Genomic DNA, 17,736 nt, shown 5'->3' with positions numbered 1-17,736 from the left:
ACAGAGATCAATCTGTCCTGGCCACAAAGCACTCTACTACGTCACTGTATCCAGAAGAACCTGGGGCGTTTGGGATTTTGTTGGAGACCAAAACGTCATTAAGATTTTTGCTATGAAAAGCACGGGAATTAGAGCTTAATCAGAAGTTTTTCCAGAACAAATAAAAAAAAAAATGTAATCACTTTAAAACTCCTGTCATTAAATCCTGGATACATTAAAGCGTTTACTGTGTCCTTACCTCGAATTCAATAAGCCCCATTGAAAAGGTGGAAATGCTCATTAGATAGACTATTTAGCTAATAAATCATTTAGCTTTTGATAAGCGGGACAGTAATGTCACTTCAAAAGCTGCTGCAGCAGCAAATTGTTATTACAGACAGTTAATCTTTAATTTGAAATAAATCACACACTAATTAATTTGCTGCCTCAACAACAAGGCAGTTGTTTGAAATATTCTAAGTTTGAAATGTTTTTTTTAGAGGCACAATAAATACACTGGAAGCGGAGCAACTAAAAATGAAACCATCGCCAAATTGTTTCCTTGGCTACATCTTTCACACTAAACAAATGATAGGAATTATTTCAAATAAGTAATTTTTTCCCCCATTTTGTAAAGTTCAACCAAACTTTTAATGGCCATTCTGTTTTGCAGAAAAGCTCAAGTTTATAAACTTCAATGTTTTAAGCATAATAGTTTTCTGCACTGGATTTCTTAGGACTTTTCCACCCACCCCCAACAATGAATGTCTTTTTATCATACATATTCTTAATCCATGTAGGTGAATATGATGTTGTACTCATTAAAGCCTGAACCCTCCTGGAAAGCAACAGGAGCTTTATGAGCATTTTTCTAGAAGTGCATTTTTAAGGTCAGACTCTGATGTTGGACCACAAAGCTTGAGGCGCAATCTCTGCCCTTATAAGATGTTCTACCAGGCTGAACTCTGAAGAGCAGTACAGATTTTTCACACTCCTTACTTAATTCGTACACTGGTCCCTTGAAACAGCAAGGGACCTTGCTTAAATACATTTGGCATTACAGTGAATTTTATAGACTTACATAGTGAAAAATAAACTTCGACTTCCTCCCACCTGTGTGTGTTCGGTTGTGTCTCTCCAGCTGGCTGCGCTTTGCGAACGCCTTCGCACAAGACGTACAGTTGAAGACTCTGGGCTTCTGGGAGCTGGGTGAGGGGCCCGGCTGGTGCACTCGCTCATGTTCCTGCAGACCAAATCATGAACGCATAATGTATGTGCCTGCAAAACTGTGTTTAAACTGTCAAAATTAAAGCGTCTGCATAGGCACGTCGTGATAGCAGATCTTATTGGACAATAAAGTGTCCTGGTAATTATTGCATTTAATTGTTTCAAGGTTGTTTTCAAGTAGTATATTGATAGAGGCATTGTTATGCAAGCCTCTCAAACATTAGAATGAATGAACTCTAATTTTGTGAAGAACACTTAACACTGGAACTGGGAGATATTTGAAATTTCCAAAAATAAATAAAATGAAAAATGAAATGTAAACAAAAACCACTTAGAATCCAAACCATAAATAAAATGGATTTTGATGCATCGCTAAGCAAAACTGCCCTTCAAAAACTATTACTCATCAGAATAGAAATTGTACATTGAAATTGTAATTGCTTATTGTGACTGGCTTATGTCTTTAAGCTAGAAATAAATAAAAAGCGGTGCTTATGAAAAAATTAAGAAAAATTGGTTTTTAGGACTGAACTTTATTCATTCCTCGCCCCAAAAAGAGAAACATTTATCAGAGACCGCATCCAGAATTTAAAATTGGGAAGGATGGGACGACTGCCAGCAGCAAAATATTATGAAGTTGAGCCAACATAATGTGAAATTGAGCTAGTTGTTACGGCTACTACATAAGGACTGTAAACAATTGTCACACTGGGACAGAAGCGTCATCAATCTTGCAGAAAAGATCTCCGAAAAATGAAGCCGCTTCCAAAAACCTTACGTTACATCCGAAGTAATTCAATATCTTGGAACCCGTGCCCTTGGGACATTTGAGTGCCTGATATGATCTATCACAGAGAAATGGTTTAATACGCGCTACTCATTTTTCAGGCCGCTGACATTCCCAAAATCCATCTTCCGCCACCTGCTCGCGCAGAAAACGACCAAGGTAAAAAAATAATAATAATAATAAAGTAAACATCCCATTCATGTTTTCAATTTTCTCTAAATCAAACAGCAATTGATTTCCCACGGCATTACAACATGACAAATAACAGCAGCACTGTTTTATCCTTCCCACCATCTAAAGTATACGTCCAAGTTTTAGATGGAGGCTAATGAGGAACCAGGGGACCAGAAGAGGAAAAGGGCTCAGTCACTGACTGTGACATTCACCCAACCCCAGCTCCATTAGTCATAGTGAGAAATCAGTGCAGCTCCAATTGTTGGGACACATTTACAAAAGGCAAAAAGAAAAACCTGTTGCTCTGTGGCCTTTGCGTAACAGAAGTGACACGTGGGAGGGAAAGGGCCTGAACTTTAAGCTGCGTCCTCCTCCTTCCACCCTCACATCTCCGTCAGCACTTTCACCACAGAGGAAGGGTCGGTGGAAATAAAATGCCACTTGTGCTCAATGTTTTGTCACCAGGAGAGAAATCTTCAGAGTCGGAACAATTCTTCAACACTTCTTCCGCGTCTTTGCGTTAAATGAAAGACACGCTCGATTGTAAGCAGCCGATTGTGCGTCGCAGTTCTGACCTTGAGGTGTGTAGCTCGCTTGAAAGCCTTTTTGCAGACGCCGCAGACGTGGCAGCGGTCCTTGCCGTGAGCCTGTTTGCAGTGCCGCCGCAGCGCGTTGGCGTTCTCGCACAGCTGGTCGCAGTAATAACACTGGTTCCTGCTTTCCATGTCCAACTGGGAGTCTTTCCCACCTTTTCCCCCATCAGCAGGATTCTGGATTTATAACAGAGTGCATTAGAGTTTACATTTCATCACTGCATTGGGAAATTCTCCAAAAGGATCGGCTCTCATCTAGTCGTTGTTGAAGGTTTTGTTGATGTTGATGACACTCATGTTGTGATTTTCTATAGTTTGGAGCTAAATTCCATAAATTTAATCAAGTGTTATCCAATTTAATGAAATTGAATGCATTTAAAAATTGTGCGCAGGACAACAATACTTACAAAATATCCATTGTCAGATGCCCCATTCGTGGATTGGGAATGGTGGCTGACCAGTAAGACCTGCTGGCTTGAATTGGACGATTGTCCCGGTATACCAGTCTCATTTAGTACCCCAGGAAACGTCTGACCCTAAATGTGGGAAAGATAGACTTGTAAAGCATCTGATTTAAAAAAACAAACCATGTCTTCATAGAAATGGTTGAATCTTGCTCAGATTTTAAAATCACTAACAATTAGATACAGCATAAATTCAATCCAAAATCACAATCCGACCTGATGGTGATGTAATTTCTGGATCGGGTATCATACTTCGGCCAATGAGCCAGACTGACGACTGGCAATGGCAGCTCCACTAACAGCGCTAATGACTAATAAAAGTCCCTAAAAGGCCTAGGACACTCCAATCCAATGACCCCAACATTCTCTGGCCAACAAGGTGGAGCATTCCTTCACCAGCTAGAGGTTATAAAGGCTCAGTTTGACAGGAAGAAGCTACCACAGGCAAGGGAGACTGAAAAGTTCTCGCTGGATTGTTAAGGGACAGAGTCTCATGGCTAAAGACAGATGCCATCTTTATCAGAAGAAATTACAGCAACATCCTTTCCTGTATGGGCAAAAAGTGGAAGAAGTTTGAAAGCTGGTGCGCAGACTCTCACACCATCTTCTAACAGTACGCATGGAAGTGACAGGGTAACCCAGAAAGAACATTCATTTCAGAACAGGTTTGGTTCTCGTCCCGCTGAATATCAGTGAGAGCCAACATCCGTTTCCATCTGTTCAAGGTGTTGAACAACATGGAAGAAGAAGCCACTAGCTAGACGGTAAAAGCCTTGGACGCCTCTGCGGCCCATATTCACTGCCTTGCTTCCTGTTTCTTTGTCTTCGGTTTCACTACTGGTCATGGTTCATCCCGGAGGAAAACAGTTTTGGCGTTTGAGATTCTTCTGAAGGAAGCACACGACACTGGTTCAAAATCAAATTCAGGACACAGAAAAGCTGTGTGTGGGACCTTGCTACTGTTTGAGAAGTTCTATCTTGTTTTCCTTTTGAACCTTTGAAGGAGGCTGACCTTAGATTAGATCCTTCTAAACAACCTCGCTGCTTGTTCTGCCCTCAGCTAAGGGAGTTGAAGAAATCCATGCCCTTTCTGAGTTAATCACATCTAAGCTTTCGAGAAGACCATGCATAGTGAGACACTCGCTCAGGCTAATCAGAGAACAGGCGTTATATATTCATAAGCTCAAGTTCAGATTCAGCAGCTTTAATGGAAGCAAAAATTTAAATGTATGCATCAAAGAATCATTCTGATGCAAATCATGTCATCAGTTTGTAAATGGAGATGCAGGAGAAGATTTGGACACAAATTACAGCAGAATAACAAAGTGTTTGTATTACTCTGATTACGTCATACCCGAGAACATAACCAACACTCAACTTTCAAGAAAAATCCTTTTAAATCAGAAAATACCGACATCTGAGAATGTTTAAATTCAGATATTTAGATTGAATCAAAACCCAGGAACCCTGGAAGAGAACATCTCTACAAATACACACAAGTACGGTTCATGTCCCTTTTACCTGTGCACTGAGGTTTAGAGTGACACCATCCAGCATGCCCTGAGCGTCTGTGAGGGTCAGGGTGACGGTGCCGTCGCTGGCCACACCCCCTGTTGACATCACCAAGCTCTTGGACGCAGCAGTATGGGACAAAGTGGTGCTGGGAGCCAAACTGGTTACTGGAAGAAATGGCACAGAGGGGAAAATGAGCGACTCACTTACCATCGCATGTAAAAACACAGTTCAGATGACAAATGCTGCACTGCAATAACAGCTGCAAAGTGGTTTTGGGCATGATGACCAATTCCGTACATTTTTTTTTGACAGTACTTGTAAAACACCTTAAGCTCTGTCAGACTGAATGCAGCTGTAAGGATTATTTTTAAAATCTTTCTAAGGTGTGGGATCTAAACTATTTGACATTTCTGGGGTTTGTTTGTAGCTCTTGGCAGCACACTCAGTGTGGCTCTCTACTGTCTTAATCAACATAGCGTCAAGCTTTCTAGTGTTGAATGAAAGCAGCTTCGTATGGAATGGCAACAGAAGTGCGCCGGTGTCAAAGACAAAAGTTGTCCAGCCGAGAGGCGAGACATTTGGACGTACCCTTATGGATGTAAAACGCCATAAGGGGTAAGCTAGCTAGCATTTTCTGTTGCCGGCTAGCCATATCGTCCACTCTTACCCTTTCTAGCTAGCAAAGGTAAAGGGGCTATGCTGCATTTTTTAGACTTGAATTTGCAAATCAACCTTTTCCTTCTACTTTACAGGTTTGTACTGATTCATGTTGTTCTGTCGCATAAATTCAAATAGGATACCGTGAATGTGTGTGGTTGCAATGTGAAAACCGTCAAAGGTAAGCTAATTTTATTTATATAGGACATTTTCAGCAACAAAAAGTGCCATTCAAAGGGGGCAAAGGGCTTCGTAAGGCTCTGCATTTACAACATCCAATCTTCCTTTTGCTTGACTTGGCCATTATAGATAACAGCTTATGCAACCAGAAGGGTTCCAAAATAAGAGATCATTTCATTGTTTCAGACACAATCCTCCATGTTAAACTGTAAAATTTCCAAAATGTTAACAACAATGTGGGCCGAGCGTTGGACATGTTGCGGTAAGAGTTTTTTTTTTGTTGTTTTCTTTGTAATGACAAAAAATATCTGCCCATTTTGCTCTTATGTCCCCAACCTGTCAATAATTCAGGCTCTTCTGCTGCTTTTGTCTCCAACCAAAAGGTGCTAAATTGCTCTGGTCACAGAGGAGCCCTTGTCATTTTTCCACTGTGATTTGAACTGAATAAATAAGCCTGGCACAGAACTGTTCCCCGGTCACAGAGCTGTCAGAACCATATTTGCATACAGAGCGATAACACGGCTTCCGTCTAATCAACAAAAGACGAGATACTCTCAGTGTCTGGGGGAAGTTGTTTTGTTCCCCCACTTGAGCTGAGAGAGGAAAGTAATTGATAAAGAGAGATATTAGCATAGAAATTTGATTACGTCTTTAGGTGACAAGCAAATCAGGCAAATGTAAGGTGGCAACCTCAATCAATTTCCCCTACAGCAACATCTGCCAAACCTTTATTTCCTCCCTTCAAACTCAGCTCAGCTGTCACCTCTTTATATTTTCTTTTCAAATGAATGAATTGATTTGATTAATTAATCAAATTTAATTAAAACCTTCAATTCAGCTTGAAATAATAAAAAAAGTAAAAAAAAAAAAGGTTGTGTTGAGGTTCTTTACAGAAAAAAAATATAATTTATACATGCAAATATAGAACTCAGTTACACACATTCCAATGTCTGAACGTTGAGTTTATTCAGTTTAATTCAAATTCAAAAATACTTTTACTGACCCCAGAGAGAAATTAAGTGTTGCTGTAACTCATATTTTCTTCTGAATTGTGTATTGTATGCTGATTGTTCAAAACATATCTGGAGGGAATTGAATCTCTCATAAGGTGGCACTGCTCAAAGAATATCCTCGCACAAAGTTTGAAACGTACTCTAAAGTCTTTATTATTATTATTATTATTATTATTATTATTATTATTATTATTATTATTAATAAAAAGAGCTTACCTGCCATCCCGGTGTTGGCTGGGCTCTGAGGTAGAAGGTGGTCGTTGGTGATGGTCATGGTTGCGCTGGTGGGTTGGCTGCTGAGTGGCGAGGCCAGCCTGATGCCGCCGTTTATCTCTGCGCCGTTGGAACTGCCGTGCTGGGGGAGCAGATCTTGACCTGCCAAGATATTTGGGAAAATACTGCAATTGCAAATTATTGTTATATAATTCTGAACAAAGACAGCTTTAGGTGTTTGTTCTGCATGCACGCCCAGGTCCAATTTAAAACCATTTAATGTAAATGTATTTATTCCAGACGGTGGGGCAACATTTTGTTTCTTGCACTGCGGTCTTCAGCTTCATACTACTGGGCCTAATATGGGACACGTGGTGATTTTTATCATTATTATTTTTTGCGTCACTTCACAAAAGTATTGCACTTCCTCACTACAAATACAGGATTCCTTTGCAATACATTGGCAAATGTTAAATTGACAGTGATACCAAACGTCAATTTAAAATCGCTGTGTGTCAGGGATGGACATTTAATGCATCGTTTATCATTTATCGTGCACTATTTTGATTCATCGCTGTCATAAGTTTCAGTTAACGGTAAATAAAAAACAATGCTTGCTGTATGATCAGAAATGCTGTTTTTGGTATTTGCCCTATTGTTTGTTCCAAAAAAGTATCTTTAAATATCAGTTCATTTGAAAATGTGATTAAATCCAGTTTCTGTGTGGAGTTTAGTGATACAAATTGCACTTTTTTAAAAAAAAATAAATGACATAGTGAACAAGCCTATTTCAAATGATTTTCAAAAAAAAAAATCTGTGTTTGTGGCACTCTGAACGCTGTCAAACAGTTAAAGTAAAAAATTGGTGATCATTTTTTTTAACATGGCCTATATCATTATCACAGTAGTACCCTAAAATTTTAACTCCATATCACCGTCCCCTAAAGTATATAAACCTTAAAAGAGCCTCAGTGAAAACTTGCTTATGAATTATTAACTCTTGCAGAAAACTGGATGAAAATCAATCCATTAACTGCATATTCACGCTAACCAGACCTAACCACAATACAGCATGACCTGATTTTCTTTTTGTTTCTTTGCTTTTAGGAAAAACATGTATTAAACAAAAAAAAAGAGAAAACGGAATATGTTTATTATAAATCAATAATTTATTGATTATTCCTAGCAATAGTTCAGACTAATCAGAAAACAGAATTTTCTCTAAACTCTTCTGTATTCCTTAAAGAAAACGCACGGCAAAAAGGATGAAGATGAAACATCTTAGTTTGAAAGATTAGAGTCGCGCAAAAATAAATCAGAAGGCTGAATAAGAGACGCTCAATAGCGCCCACAGGATATGATTTATCTCATTCAAGGAGATTCTATCTGCACGAAGAGGGAACAGAGACAGGAGACAGATGTTTTCACTTCATTGATAGAAGATGTATACCTCCAGGTAAGAGAAAGCCAGTGAAGAACATCAAAGATGAGTAGAGAAGGAGGGAAAAAACAGCTCAAAACTCAGTTTCTGTTGCTTTTTATTCAATTCTGGGAAGCAAATACCATCGGAAAGACAAGACTGGGGTTTTTTCTCTCATTTCCCACCAGTGTGTTTTGGCTGAGAAAGGAAATGAAAATAAAAACAAAACAAAAAAAACACTCTGTATGGAATGTTTTTGTTGTTTTTTTTTAGTCCAGGCTTGCTTGCTATTTTTGTCTGGAGCAGAATTAGCTCGTGAGAACTCTAGCGACCCCGCGGCTGACGGCTCATACCTGATATGGTGAGCGTGGCCGCCGAGGCCTGAGCCTGGACCTGAGCGAGGGCCTGCGTGAGGCTGGAGTTGTTGATGGTCAGAGTGATCTCCTGGCTGCTGTTGGCTCCCGCCACGAGCCCAGCGTTGCTCATGACGTGGTTCAGGTCCTGGGGGCCTACGCGAAGCACGTTCAAGCACAGATTGTCACTCAGCTCAAAAATGAAACGACATACGATTAGATTTTTTTTACTAGCTTTTACCCGTGACGTCCTGCTCAGGCAGTCCGGCCATAGAGACCTGGGGGGAGGAGATGGTGGGCGGCTGCAAGGACAGGCTGGTCAGAGGGTGGATGACGACGTTGGCAGACACCGAAGGGTCGGAGGTCGACATGAGCTGGTTGGCGGAGTGAGAGACCAGGCTGGTGTCGACGCTCAGGGGTTGAGAGAGCAGGCCCTGCTGTAAGGTCTGCTGGAGGAGGGCGGGGTCGATCTGCGTGGGAAACCATCACCTCACGTTACCGGGGGTAACAACCACTGTTGGTCTCAGCACTAACAGATTCATTTCTGTCAAAAGTAAGCAATTTTCTTTTTGTTTCTGGGATTATTCTTTAGAACCTTTAGGTATCTGGACAACACTATACACAAGTTTTAACAGTCATTGATTGAGTAATCAGATTTTTTCTACATTAACAGCGAGTATCGCTTTCCCGCCCATTTCAAAAAACGTGAATAAAATACATTGAAGCTTGTAAGAGGTGTTTTCCTACCTCATTTTATAACTTTGATCACGTTCTGTAGTGTGACAAAATTAAGACCTTCTACTTTAAATAGAAACAATTGCTAAATCTTAATCCAGAGTTGCTCCATATGGTGGAAAATTTGCATGAACATCAACTATCTTAACCATTAAGATAGTTGATGCTTGGACCCGCTGTTGAGTTACAGCAACATGTCATTACACACAGTCTTTGTCTTCATCCCCTGTTCTGTAGAAGCTCAAATTCAGTTACGGTTTAAAGAAAAAAAAAACTTTTTAATGATTTTATTAAATCAGCAAATATCTGAGACAGCTAAAAAAGTCAATCTCAAGACCTTTTTCCACTAAAGCCAAGTGCTTTACCCTTCAAAGTCACTGAAGAATCAGATGTGAGTCTTCAAAGACTATATCAACAGCTAAAAGTGACATGCAGCTCTGTGTTGAGGGTTTTATACCCAGAAACAAATCCCACATCGGAAATTGAATGTACTACCTTGTGTTATTACCAGCAACCTGCAGTGTTTGATGCAGCTGCAGGGCGGGTACATTTAAGTGTAAATAAAGCGTGAGCACATGTTTCTTTTTCAGGTTTTCTCCTTCTTTTTTTTTTCGATTTTAACAACAGCCGGAGAAAGACAGACGCATAACCTTGCTCCTCTTGCGCACGGCTTTAAAAATGTGTATTTCGAGCACAAAATGAGTCATGCCTAATGGTCTTTTTTAGCATTTGAATTCCAAGTGAAGAACCAACAAAAATTACGTCAATGAAAAAAAGCGCTCCGGTTTGTGACCGGAGCGCTTTTTGTCTCCTCTGTATAAAAGGGAAGTACAGGAAGGGGTTGTGACGCACCAAGCTACGTTGGGACTCTTAATAGGCTAAATGGTTTTTGAGAGGATTAAGAATAATATATATATATATACATACAGTATAACACCCTTTAGAAAGAAACAAATACAGTATATTGCAATGTAGAATTTCTATTATTTGTAATCAGCTATAAAAAGCTGCGCAACGTTGGTTACAATCACAGGAAATGGCGAGCCATAACATGAGCATCCCGAAAGGTCACAACTCCAAGAAAGTTTTAAGGTGATTTGAAATGACTAAACCAATAATTTGGACCTATTTCAGCACATGAAATATATCATACAATTTACTTTATCTCTTTCAAAATAAAAACAAAAAAAAACATGAATATGTATAAAGTTGTGTTTATTAGTTATTTACGCCTTAAGTATCTGTTTGGGTAAAGCTTTTGGTTCACATCTTCACTATGTAGCAAATCTTCTTTCCTACTTGTGAAAACATCTAATAGTAGGTTTAAATGTTTTAAACTGTCGCTTGAGATGGTGGTGAATAACCACCGCCTTAAAACCAACCAGTCTCAAAAATCAAAGCATTAGACGATCGTTCGTTGTAATTACAACATAAAACAAAATAAAGAAAGTTTTTTTTTTTTTTTCAATCTTGAGCCTGTTTCCAGGTAGAGCTCCATCGGTCCGATATATTAATATCTGTATTGGTCTCGATATTGAAAACAAATTCTAGCTCGGGTATTGGTGACAATGTGCCCGATCCATAAAGGAAGATCTATTCAGTCTAATTCTATGCTTTGTGCTCTGAGCGATGTCATGCTTTATTATTTATTCTACATTATATTCAGAATTTCTTTCTGAACCGTTTGAAAGAAGGTTTGTTCAAGGTTTTCTTTACAGATTTGACCAAGGTAGTCAACCTACTATTTGTGTCCGTTTCAGTTTCCTTATTATTTATTTTACATTGGCTGTTGTCCTCCGTGTTGCACTGACTGAACAGTTTAAAGCTGTTTTTACATGTTTGACCAAAACTTATGAAGCTGTTTGTGTATTTAAGTGTGCTCCACTGGTGCAGAGTTAGCAAATACATTTGAAACATTATGTGTTTAAAAATCTGATATCGGTATCAGAAGTGAAAAAAGTGAATCGGTGCATCCCTATTTCCGTCTTGAGACAAAGTTTCCACTTTTAAACCAATGAACGCAGCTAACAAGTTTACTTTTCCGACGTGTCCGCTCAAGTCTCGTATTAATTCACAAGCACGTCCCTTCTGTCTGCTTTCGTTTGTCTGCCTTACCATCTTACGTCCCCCACATCATCCTGAGTGGTGACATATAGAGAGGCATATTATGAAAACTTTGCTCGTGTATGAGTGACAGTGTCCTCAAAAGCTCTACAGACGATGTGAGAATGTAAAGAGGCATACTTTACATTCCTCTACACCTTATGTAGAGCTGGTACATTAAATAATATTTAAAAAAATGATGTAATTTGCTAACTAAATGTAAAACAGATAAAGGTTTTAAACAATATATTAAACTACCACACACAAAAAAGTACATTTTTTAAAGTATATTTTTCGAGCTGAAACGTTGAATCGAATTAATCGAGATTGCTGAAATAATCGTCAGCTGGAGTAGCAATCGATTTATCACTAACTGGTGTATGCAGACACAAAGAAAAAAAATCAATAAAGCATTAATTAAGCCGAAACTGTACAAAAAGAAATATTTTGTTTTTGCTGGAGGTGGATGCCATTTAAGATTAAAAAAAAAATGTATATATGTTCTACTCAGAACTCGTCATAGTTTTAGCTTCAATCTGTTCAAATTCTGTAAAAAAATTAATAAAAATCTCCTATTAAGCACCTTTCGCTATCCAAATATTAATCAGTTTATACAAAACAGAATCAACAGATTAGCCCAATGCAGTATTGATGTCTAACACATTGGTGTTAGACGTATTTTTTTGCTACAAATGTTATTAGATTTCAGGACGGTCATGTCCTCTAACCCCATGAATACCAGGGGTCCAAACTCTCAAAAATCCTTTCTATTTAGTACATGAGGTTTTTATTTCCCCAGCCATTGAGGCGTATCAATATAAAAATACAAATTTTCTGCAGTGTATGAATCTGAATGGATTCCATTTCTGATGTGCAAGTGTTCTGTAAATAAAACAAAACTTTAATCACTTTCCTAAACTGACTGAACAAAACTCTTAGGGTGCACTTGTCACAAAAAAAAAAACCCAACATAAATAATCAAAATCACTGCAGAAGAGCAAGACTTTTCAAAACAAAACCTTTTTACTAAGCAGAAGCTACACGTTCTACCAAAATAAATTGCTGCTGAGCAACATTTGTTTGCCTGCTGTAGGTCTGTGGGACAGCACATGCGGTTTCACCTGGAGAGTGATGTTGCCCGTGTCGATGCCAGAAATCTGCACGTTGGGGCACACCAGGCTGGCCGGGGTCAGCTGGAGGTGGATGCCATCCAGCGTGGTCAGGCCGTCTGGGAGAGAAACGGTGAGGTCTCCCGCAGCTGAAACACGTACACAGGTACGACTTTACAAGGTTGGAAAGGTTTACGGTGTTCCTCCTTGAGACTGTGAAAGCCTGTTATCAAATTCAAATCAAATTTGAATTTGTATAGCACATTTTGGCAGAAAGGCATTTCAAAGTGCTTTACCTCATAAACACAAAAATACAAAGTCATGCAACACAGAATCAACAATCAAAACGTGACATTAAGTCAAGCGCCATCATTAAATTCGGAATTGATTACGTTTTAAATACAACTCTAAACAGGTGGGTTTTTAGTCGAGATTTAAAGGCACTCAGTGTTTCAGTTTTCTGGAAGTTTGTTCCAGACTTGTGGTGCATAGAAGCTGAATGCTGCTTCTCCTCGTTTGGTTCTGGTTCTGGGGATGCAGAGCAGAACCAGAACCAGAAGACCTGAGGGGTCTGGAAGGTTGATACAGCAACAACAAATCTTTAATGTATTGTGGTGCTAAGCCGTTCAGTGATTTATAAACTAACAACAGTATTTTAAAGCACTATTCTCAGACTTCTAGCTTTTATTTAGTTCCAAAGAGCTTTCGCTTAGTCAGACATGCATTCAAGCTGAGGACAAACATAACAAAGGATCTTTGAAGGTTCTCTGATTAGATTTAGGCTGGAAACATTCAAAAGCTGTCTGTGAATTTAAATGATAAGGCAAAGAAAGTGGCGCTCGGTGGTGGAACAGCTTCGTCCTCCTGGGTCTGAAACGTGACATGAATCATATGGTCTGAGTAACAGCACAGATGCTGCCATAAAACTTCCCACCGACAGAGAGATGATGACGATATTTTTCAGAATTTCACCTACACTGCAAAAACACAAAATCTTACCAAGCATTTTTGGTCTAGTTTCTAGTGCAAATAGAAAATATCTTACTGCAACTCAAATAAGACAAAACTGACTTACAAGTAACTTTTCATCAATATTTCGGAGCCTGTTTTAAGTCAATAATTCCTTAATATTGATTAAAATAAACGTGGTTGCACTGACAGAATTGTTTCTACTTATGACATGGGAAATATGTTTTGTTATAAGTGAAATAAAATACGCTAGCAGAACAATTTTATTTTATTTTTTTACGTATGGCGCTAATTTAAGACAAAACTAACTTCCAGGTTTTCATAAGAGCTTGTTTTAAGTTAATAATTCCTTAACATCAATTTTAGAAATGCTAGTTCCACTGAAAGATTTTGTCCATTAATAATATTTCAAAGATGTGTTATATGTAGAATAAAATCTGCCAGTGGAACTATTATTATTTTTTAAAATCAATATTAAGGAATAATTGACTTAAAACAAACCTCTATATTTGCTGAAAAGTTACTTGCAAGTTAGTTTTGTCTTTTTTCAAGTGTACTACAAATCAGACTAAAAATACTTGGCAAGATTTGTGTGTTCACACAGCGCCTTTAGAGCATTAATTATGAGCCGCATATCACAGAGTAGAGATGCACAATATAAAAGTGACTCTTCAGGATAATGCAACATATCGCCCCTAGCTAAGATGCCATGCTTAAGTGGATAAAATCAATTCTTTGTAACAAATTCCACATTAAGTGCTTTATATCTGCTCTGCAAAGCATTTTCCTTCAACAAAATGCATTTCATTGTTCAGTTGTTATCAACAACACCCACCTGACATAGAGGCTGGCAGGATGGCCTGGCTTACAAGGCCTGGCTGCAGCAGGTTCTGGTCGAACTGCCCGCTCAAAACCTGACTGGCCGGAAGGTAAATGCTGGGGTCAGAGTTGGGCGCCTGCAGCAGACCCACAGGCTGAAGCGGCTCCGAAGCTGCCTGTTGCTGGCTCTGACCGGAGCCCCCGGTCTGCCTGGTTCCTGAGTCCTGGCTGTGTCTGGAGTGGCCGGCGGAGGAGCGCTTGGATTTGCGGCTGTCGCTGTTGGGCCGGAAGTGGCACTGGATGTGGGTTTTGCGGTGGCCCGAGGTTCTGAAGCGCAGTTCGCAGAAGGGACACTTGAAGGGCTTGGAGCCCGTGTGGAGGCGCATGTGCACCTTCAGGCTGCCCTTCGTGGAGAAGGAGGTGTTGCACATGTGACAGCTGAACAGTTTCTGACCTGCCAAAATAATGCAAATCAAATCGCTGCTCAAAAACGAGTTTGCTTCTTTGAAATCAAACGTCTGTGAAAAGACTTCATTTTTCCTTTGTACTGCTCACCTTTTGTAAAAGTTGAAAATATTTTGCAACCTGAAAATTACAAGAACAACCTTTGTTTTGGGAGTCTGCTGAAGACAATGGCTTCGGCACTTTGATGGATTTCTGCTTTTGACTTCAATTTTAACTACAATATTTGAAATATTGTATTTAACAATCCAAACACCAAGTACTGCCCAAAGGATGAAGTTATACACCTTAAGCTATTGATTAGAGCGTGAGTAAAACACATTGTGATAGTCAGGCCCATTTCTTTCATTGAAAACAATGCTTTAAAATAAAATGTTGATTATTCAGAATTTCACTGGTGAAGCTATTCTGTATGTGTAAAAAGCCTTTGAGAGATGCACCAAGAAATTGTTGGTTATTTAAATAAAAAACTAAAAAAAATTTATTTATGTGTGGCATAGTAAAAAACATTCTGTTACCGTTTGCATTTTTTAAAGATAATTCAGAATTGGCTAGAATCAGCTTCAACCTTAAAATGCTGCATAATTATGTCTAATCATTTTTAATGCATTGTTCCCCTGCTACGTACACCTTACTGGTGTTTTACCTGTATGTGTTTTCACGTGGCAATCAAGGGTTGATTTCACCGTAAAACTCTTCCCACATTCGTCACACTTGTAGGGTCTTTCACCTGTGTGGATCCTGATGTGTCTAAATAGGAAATCAGATTTAGTCACATGCATAATAACTCGCTGGCAGATACGAGGCACTGTATCTGCCAGCGAAAACAGAAAAAGAGATAACAGCAAAAAAAAAAGAGCAGGTATGAAAAACAAGAAAAAAGTTATTACTAACTGCCAAGTCTCTGAGTCAAATGAAAATATAGGGAGAAATACGGCTCACTGTAGCAATTTTAAAGGAAAACAGCCTGAAGGCAAGTCTTGACAGAGGAATTTGGGATTTGTCCAAAAACATGAAGCAGGAGCTTAAAGTTTTTCATTTTAGCACCAAAATATTTTTGCGATGAGAAAATGTGGCGCTAAGGATTATTTACCCACTTCTAAAATTGTTGAGAGAGATCTTCTAACAATATAACTGATAAAGTAGCTCGACTGATCAAAGAGAGCTAAAAAAAATCTTTGAAAAAAACAAACAAAATAACCCCGAAGTGACAGCAAGTAAAAGACAGCCATTACAAAGCTGGTATCTTTGCGAAACAATAACAGACATACGCATTGAAGCCATTTTAAATTAAATGTTCTGCTACTTTGATAACAACAGCTTGTTGTAGAGGCACAATTTATTCCATTTAGTTTGTTTATTCATATAAATGAACGCTAGTTTAACAAAACAACTGTTGATGAGGTTTAAAACAATACCTTACTCCAACAAGGTGATTCCTCAAGAGCCTTAAAATGATTTGGCAAACGTTGCCTGCAACTTATTCTAGACTGAGGTCAAGAGTTTGTGATGGACTTTGACCTTCTCCCTAAACCGGTATAGTAACTAATTTGGATTTATGGAGCGGATTGTTGCTCATTTGGAAAACTCAAGCTGATGTTCCAGCTTAAATTCCAGACTGGTGCTTCAATATTTCTATATAACGTTAGTTCCTGAAGCGCACCCATCCCTCCTGAAGCAAAACACCGACGCATCATGAAGCTGCCAACCCTTTACCTGACAGCTGGGTTTAATGTTTTTCCTTTGAACATAACTTCTTGTTATGACCAAAGATTTACATTTTAGTTGTATTTATTCTGCCTGAAATGCCTCCAAAAGGTGTGGCATTTATTCCTGAGTACATGTGCAAATTACTTTGTGACAGTTTGAGACAGTTTCTTTCTATCAGTCTTTTAGCTAGCGTCAGTAACACTGCTTGCTTCCAAGGGGCTAATGATGCTAGCAATTTCAGCTAGCATCTCGTCAAGGTCTTTTGCTTTTTGTTTTGGGGTTAAGACACACATTAGACACCAAAAACTGTCCATCTCTGAGATGGATCCATCTTTCTCCCAATCGATGGTAAATGGACTGAACTTATATAGCGCTTTTCCAGTCATTTTTGACCACTCAAAGCGCTTTACACTAGAGTCACATTCACCCAATCGCACTCACAAACACGCACACATTTATAACACCGATACTCAGATCGGTAGGCAATTTGGGGTTAAGTGCCTTGCCCAGAGGCACATCGACATGTGGCAGGAGGAAGCTGGAATCGAACCTACAACCTTCCGATCGCAAGACGACTACTCTACCAAAGAGCCACAGTCGCCCCCACAGTCAGTCTTACGGGTCGATGTGTTTACTGGAATTCTCAAGCTATTTATACTTTGAAATTTGATTTGATTTATAAGTTTTACACTGAAGCAATGGAACAACCAGAAAAGCTTACGTCCTTCTGACTTAACAGGAAAATGCCCAGAAACAGAGGTGCGACCTTTACCTGACGAGGTCGCTGGGCTTCTTGAAGCTCTTGGGGCAGTAACTGCAGCAGTTGGCAAACTTGGGTTCGGTTTCCAGCTCCACCGCTTTGTCCTTGATCTCGCTGATGCGATCCCTCTCGGCCGCCGACTGGGCGAGGATCCGCTCCGACACTGAGGCCTCCTGTCCGGGATCCTTGGCCAGCTCGGCTGCCTGCTCCTCAGTGAAAGTGATGATCTCCAAACTCCTCCTTTTTGACGTTTTTTGATCTCCGTCCTCGTCGTCGTCTTCCCCATCTTGAGGCTCAAAATCTGTAACTGGCAGACGCGCGAATCATCAGGGCAACCTGAAGTTTGAACATGCCTACCCTTTGCTTCAAGGTTTACCTTTGTTTCTTTTCGGTGCAGAACAACACAAAAAAGGGTAAATGAGAGACAGATGGAGTGCAGCATCAATGTGAAGCTCTTCAGTCACATGAACAGAACTTAAATGAGTTGACTGGCA

The 17,736-nt window shown here is 39.5% G+C and overlaps 1 protein-coding gene across 2 annotated transcripts in view; it reads right to left on the bottom strand.

The window, feature by feature from the left end:
* Window positions 1-17,736, bottom strand: part of znf236 (zinc finger protein 236) — a 57,595-nt gene that overhangs the window by 9,852 nt on the left and 30,007 nt on the right. For both annotated transcript variants that reach the window (XM_023330738.1, XM_023330739.1), the window contains exons 20-30: window positions 17,255-17,549; window positions 15,419-15,522; window positions 14,327-14,764; window positions 12,535-12,671; window positions 8,817-9,045; window positions 8,576-8,731; window positions 6,806-6,964; window positions 4,746-4,903; window positions 3,168-3,296; window positions 2,743-2,937; window positions 1,093-1,222 (exon numbers count right to left, since the gene is read on the bottom strand). In XM_023330738.1, the coding sequence (XP_023186506.1) occupies window positions 1,093-1,222; window positions 2,743-2,937; window positions 3,168-3,296; window positions 4,746-4,903; window positions 6,806-6,964; window positions 8,576-8,731; window positions 8,817-9,045; window positions 12,535-12,671; window positions 14,327-14,764; window positions 15,419-15,522; window positions 17,255-17,549 (2,130 nt within the window). The remainder of the gene's footprint in view (window positions 1-1,092; window positions 1,223-2,742; window positions 2,938-3,167; window positions 3,297-4,745; window positions 4,904-6,805; window positions 6,965-8,575; window positions 8,732-8,816; window positions 9,046-12,534; window positions 12,672-14,326; window positions 14,765-15,418; window positions 15,523-17,254; window positions 17,550-17,736) is intronic.

Source organism: Xiphophorus maculatus, chromosome 3 (genome assembly GCF_002775205.1).
Source record: "Xiphophorus maculatus strain JP 163 A chromosome 3, X_maculatus-5.0-male, whole genome shotgun sequence".
NCBI classification, from domain to species: Eukaryota; Metazoa; Chordata; class Actinopteri; order Cyprinodontiformes; family Poeciliidae; genus Xiphophorus; species Xiphophorus maculatus.
Note: the sequence above shows the minus strand (reverse complement) of the source record. Positions and strands in the feature narration are given on the sequence as shown.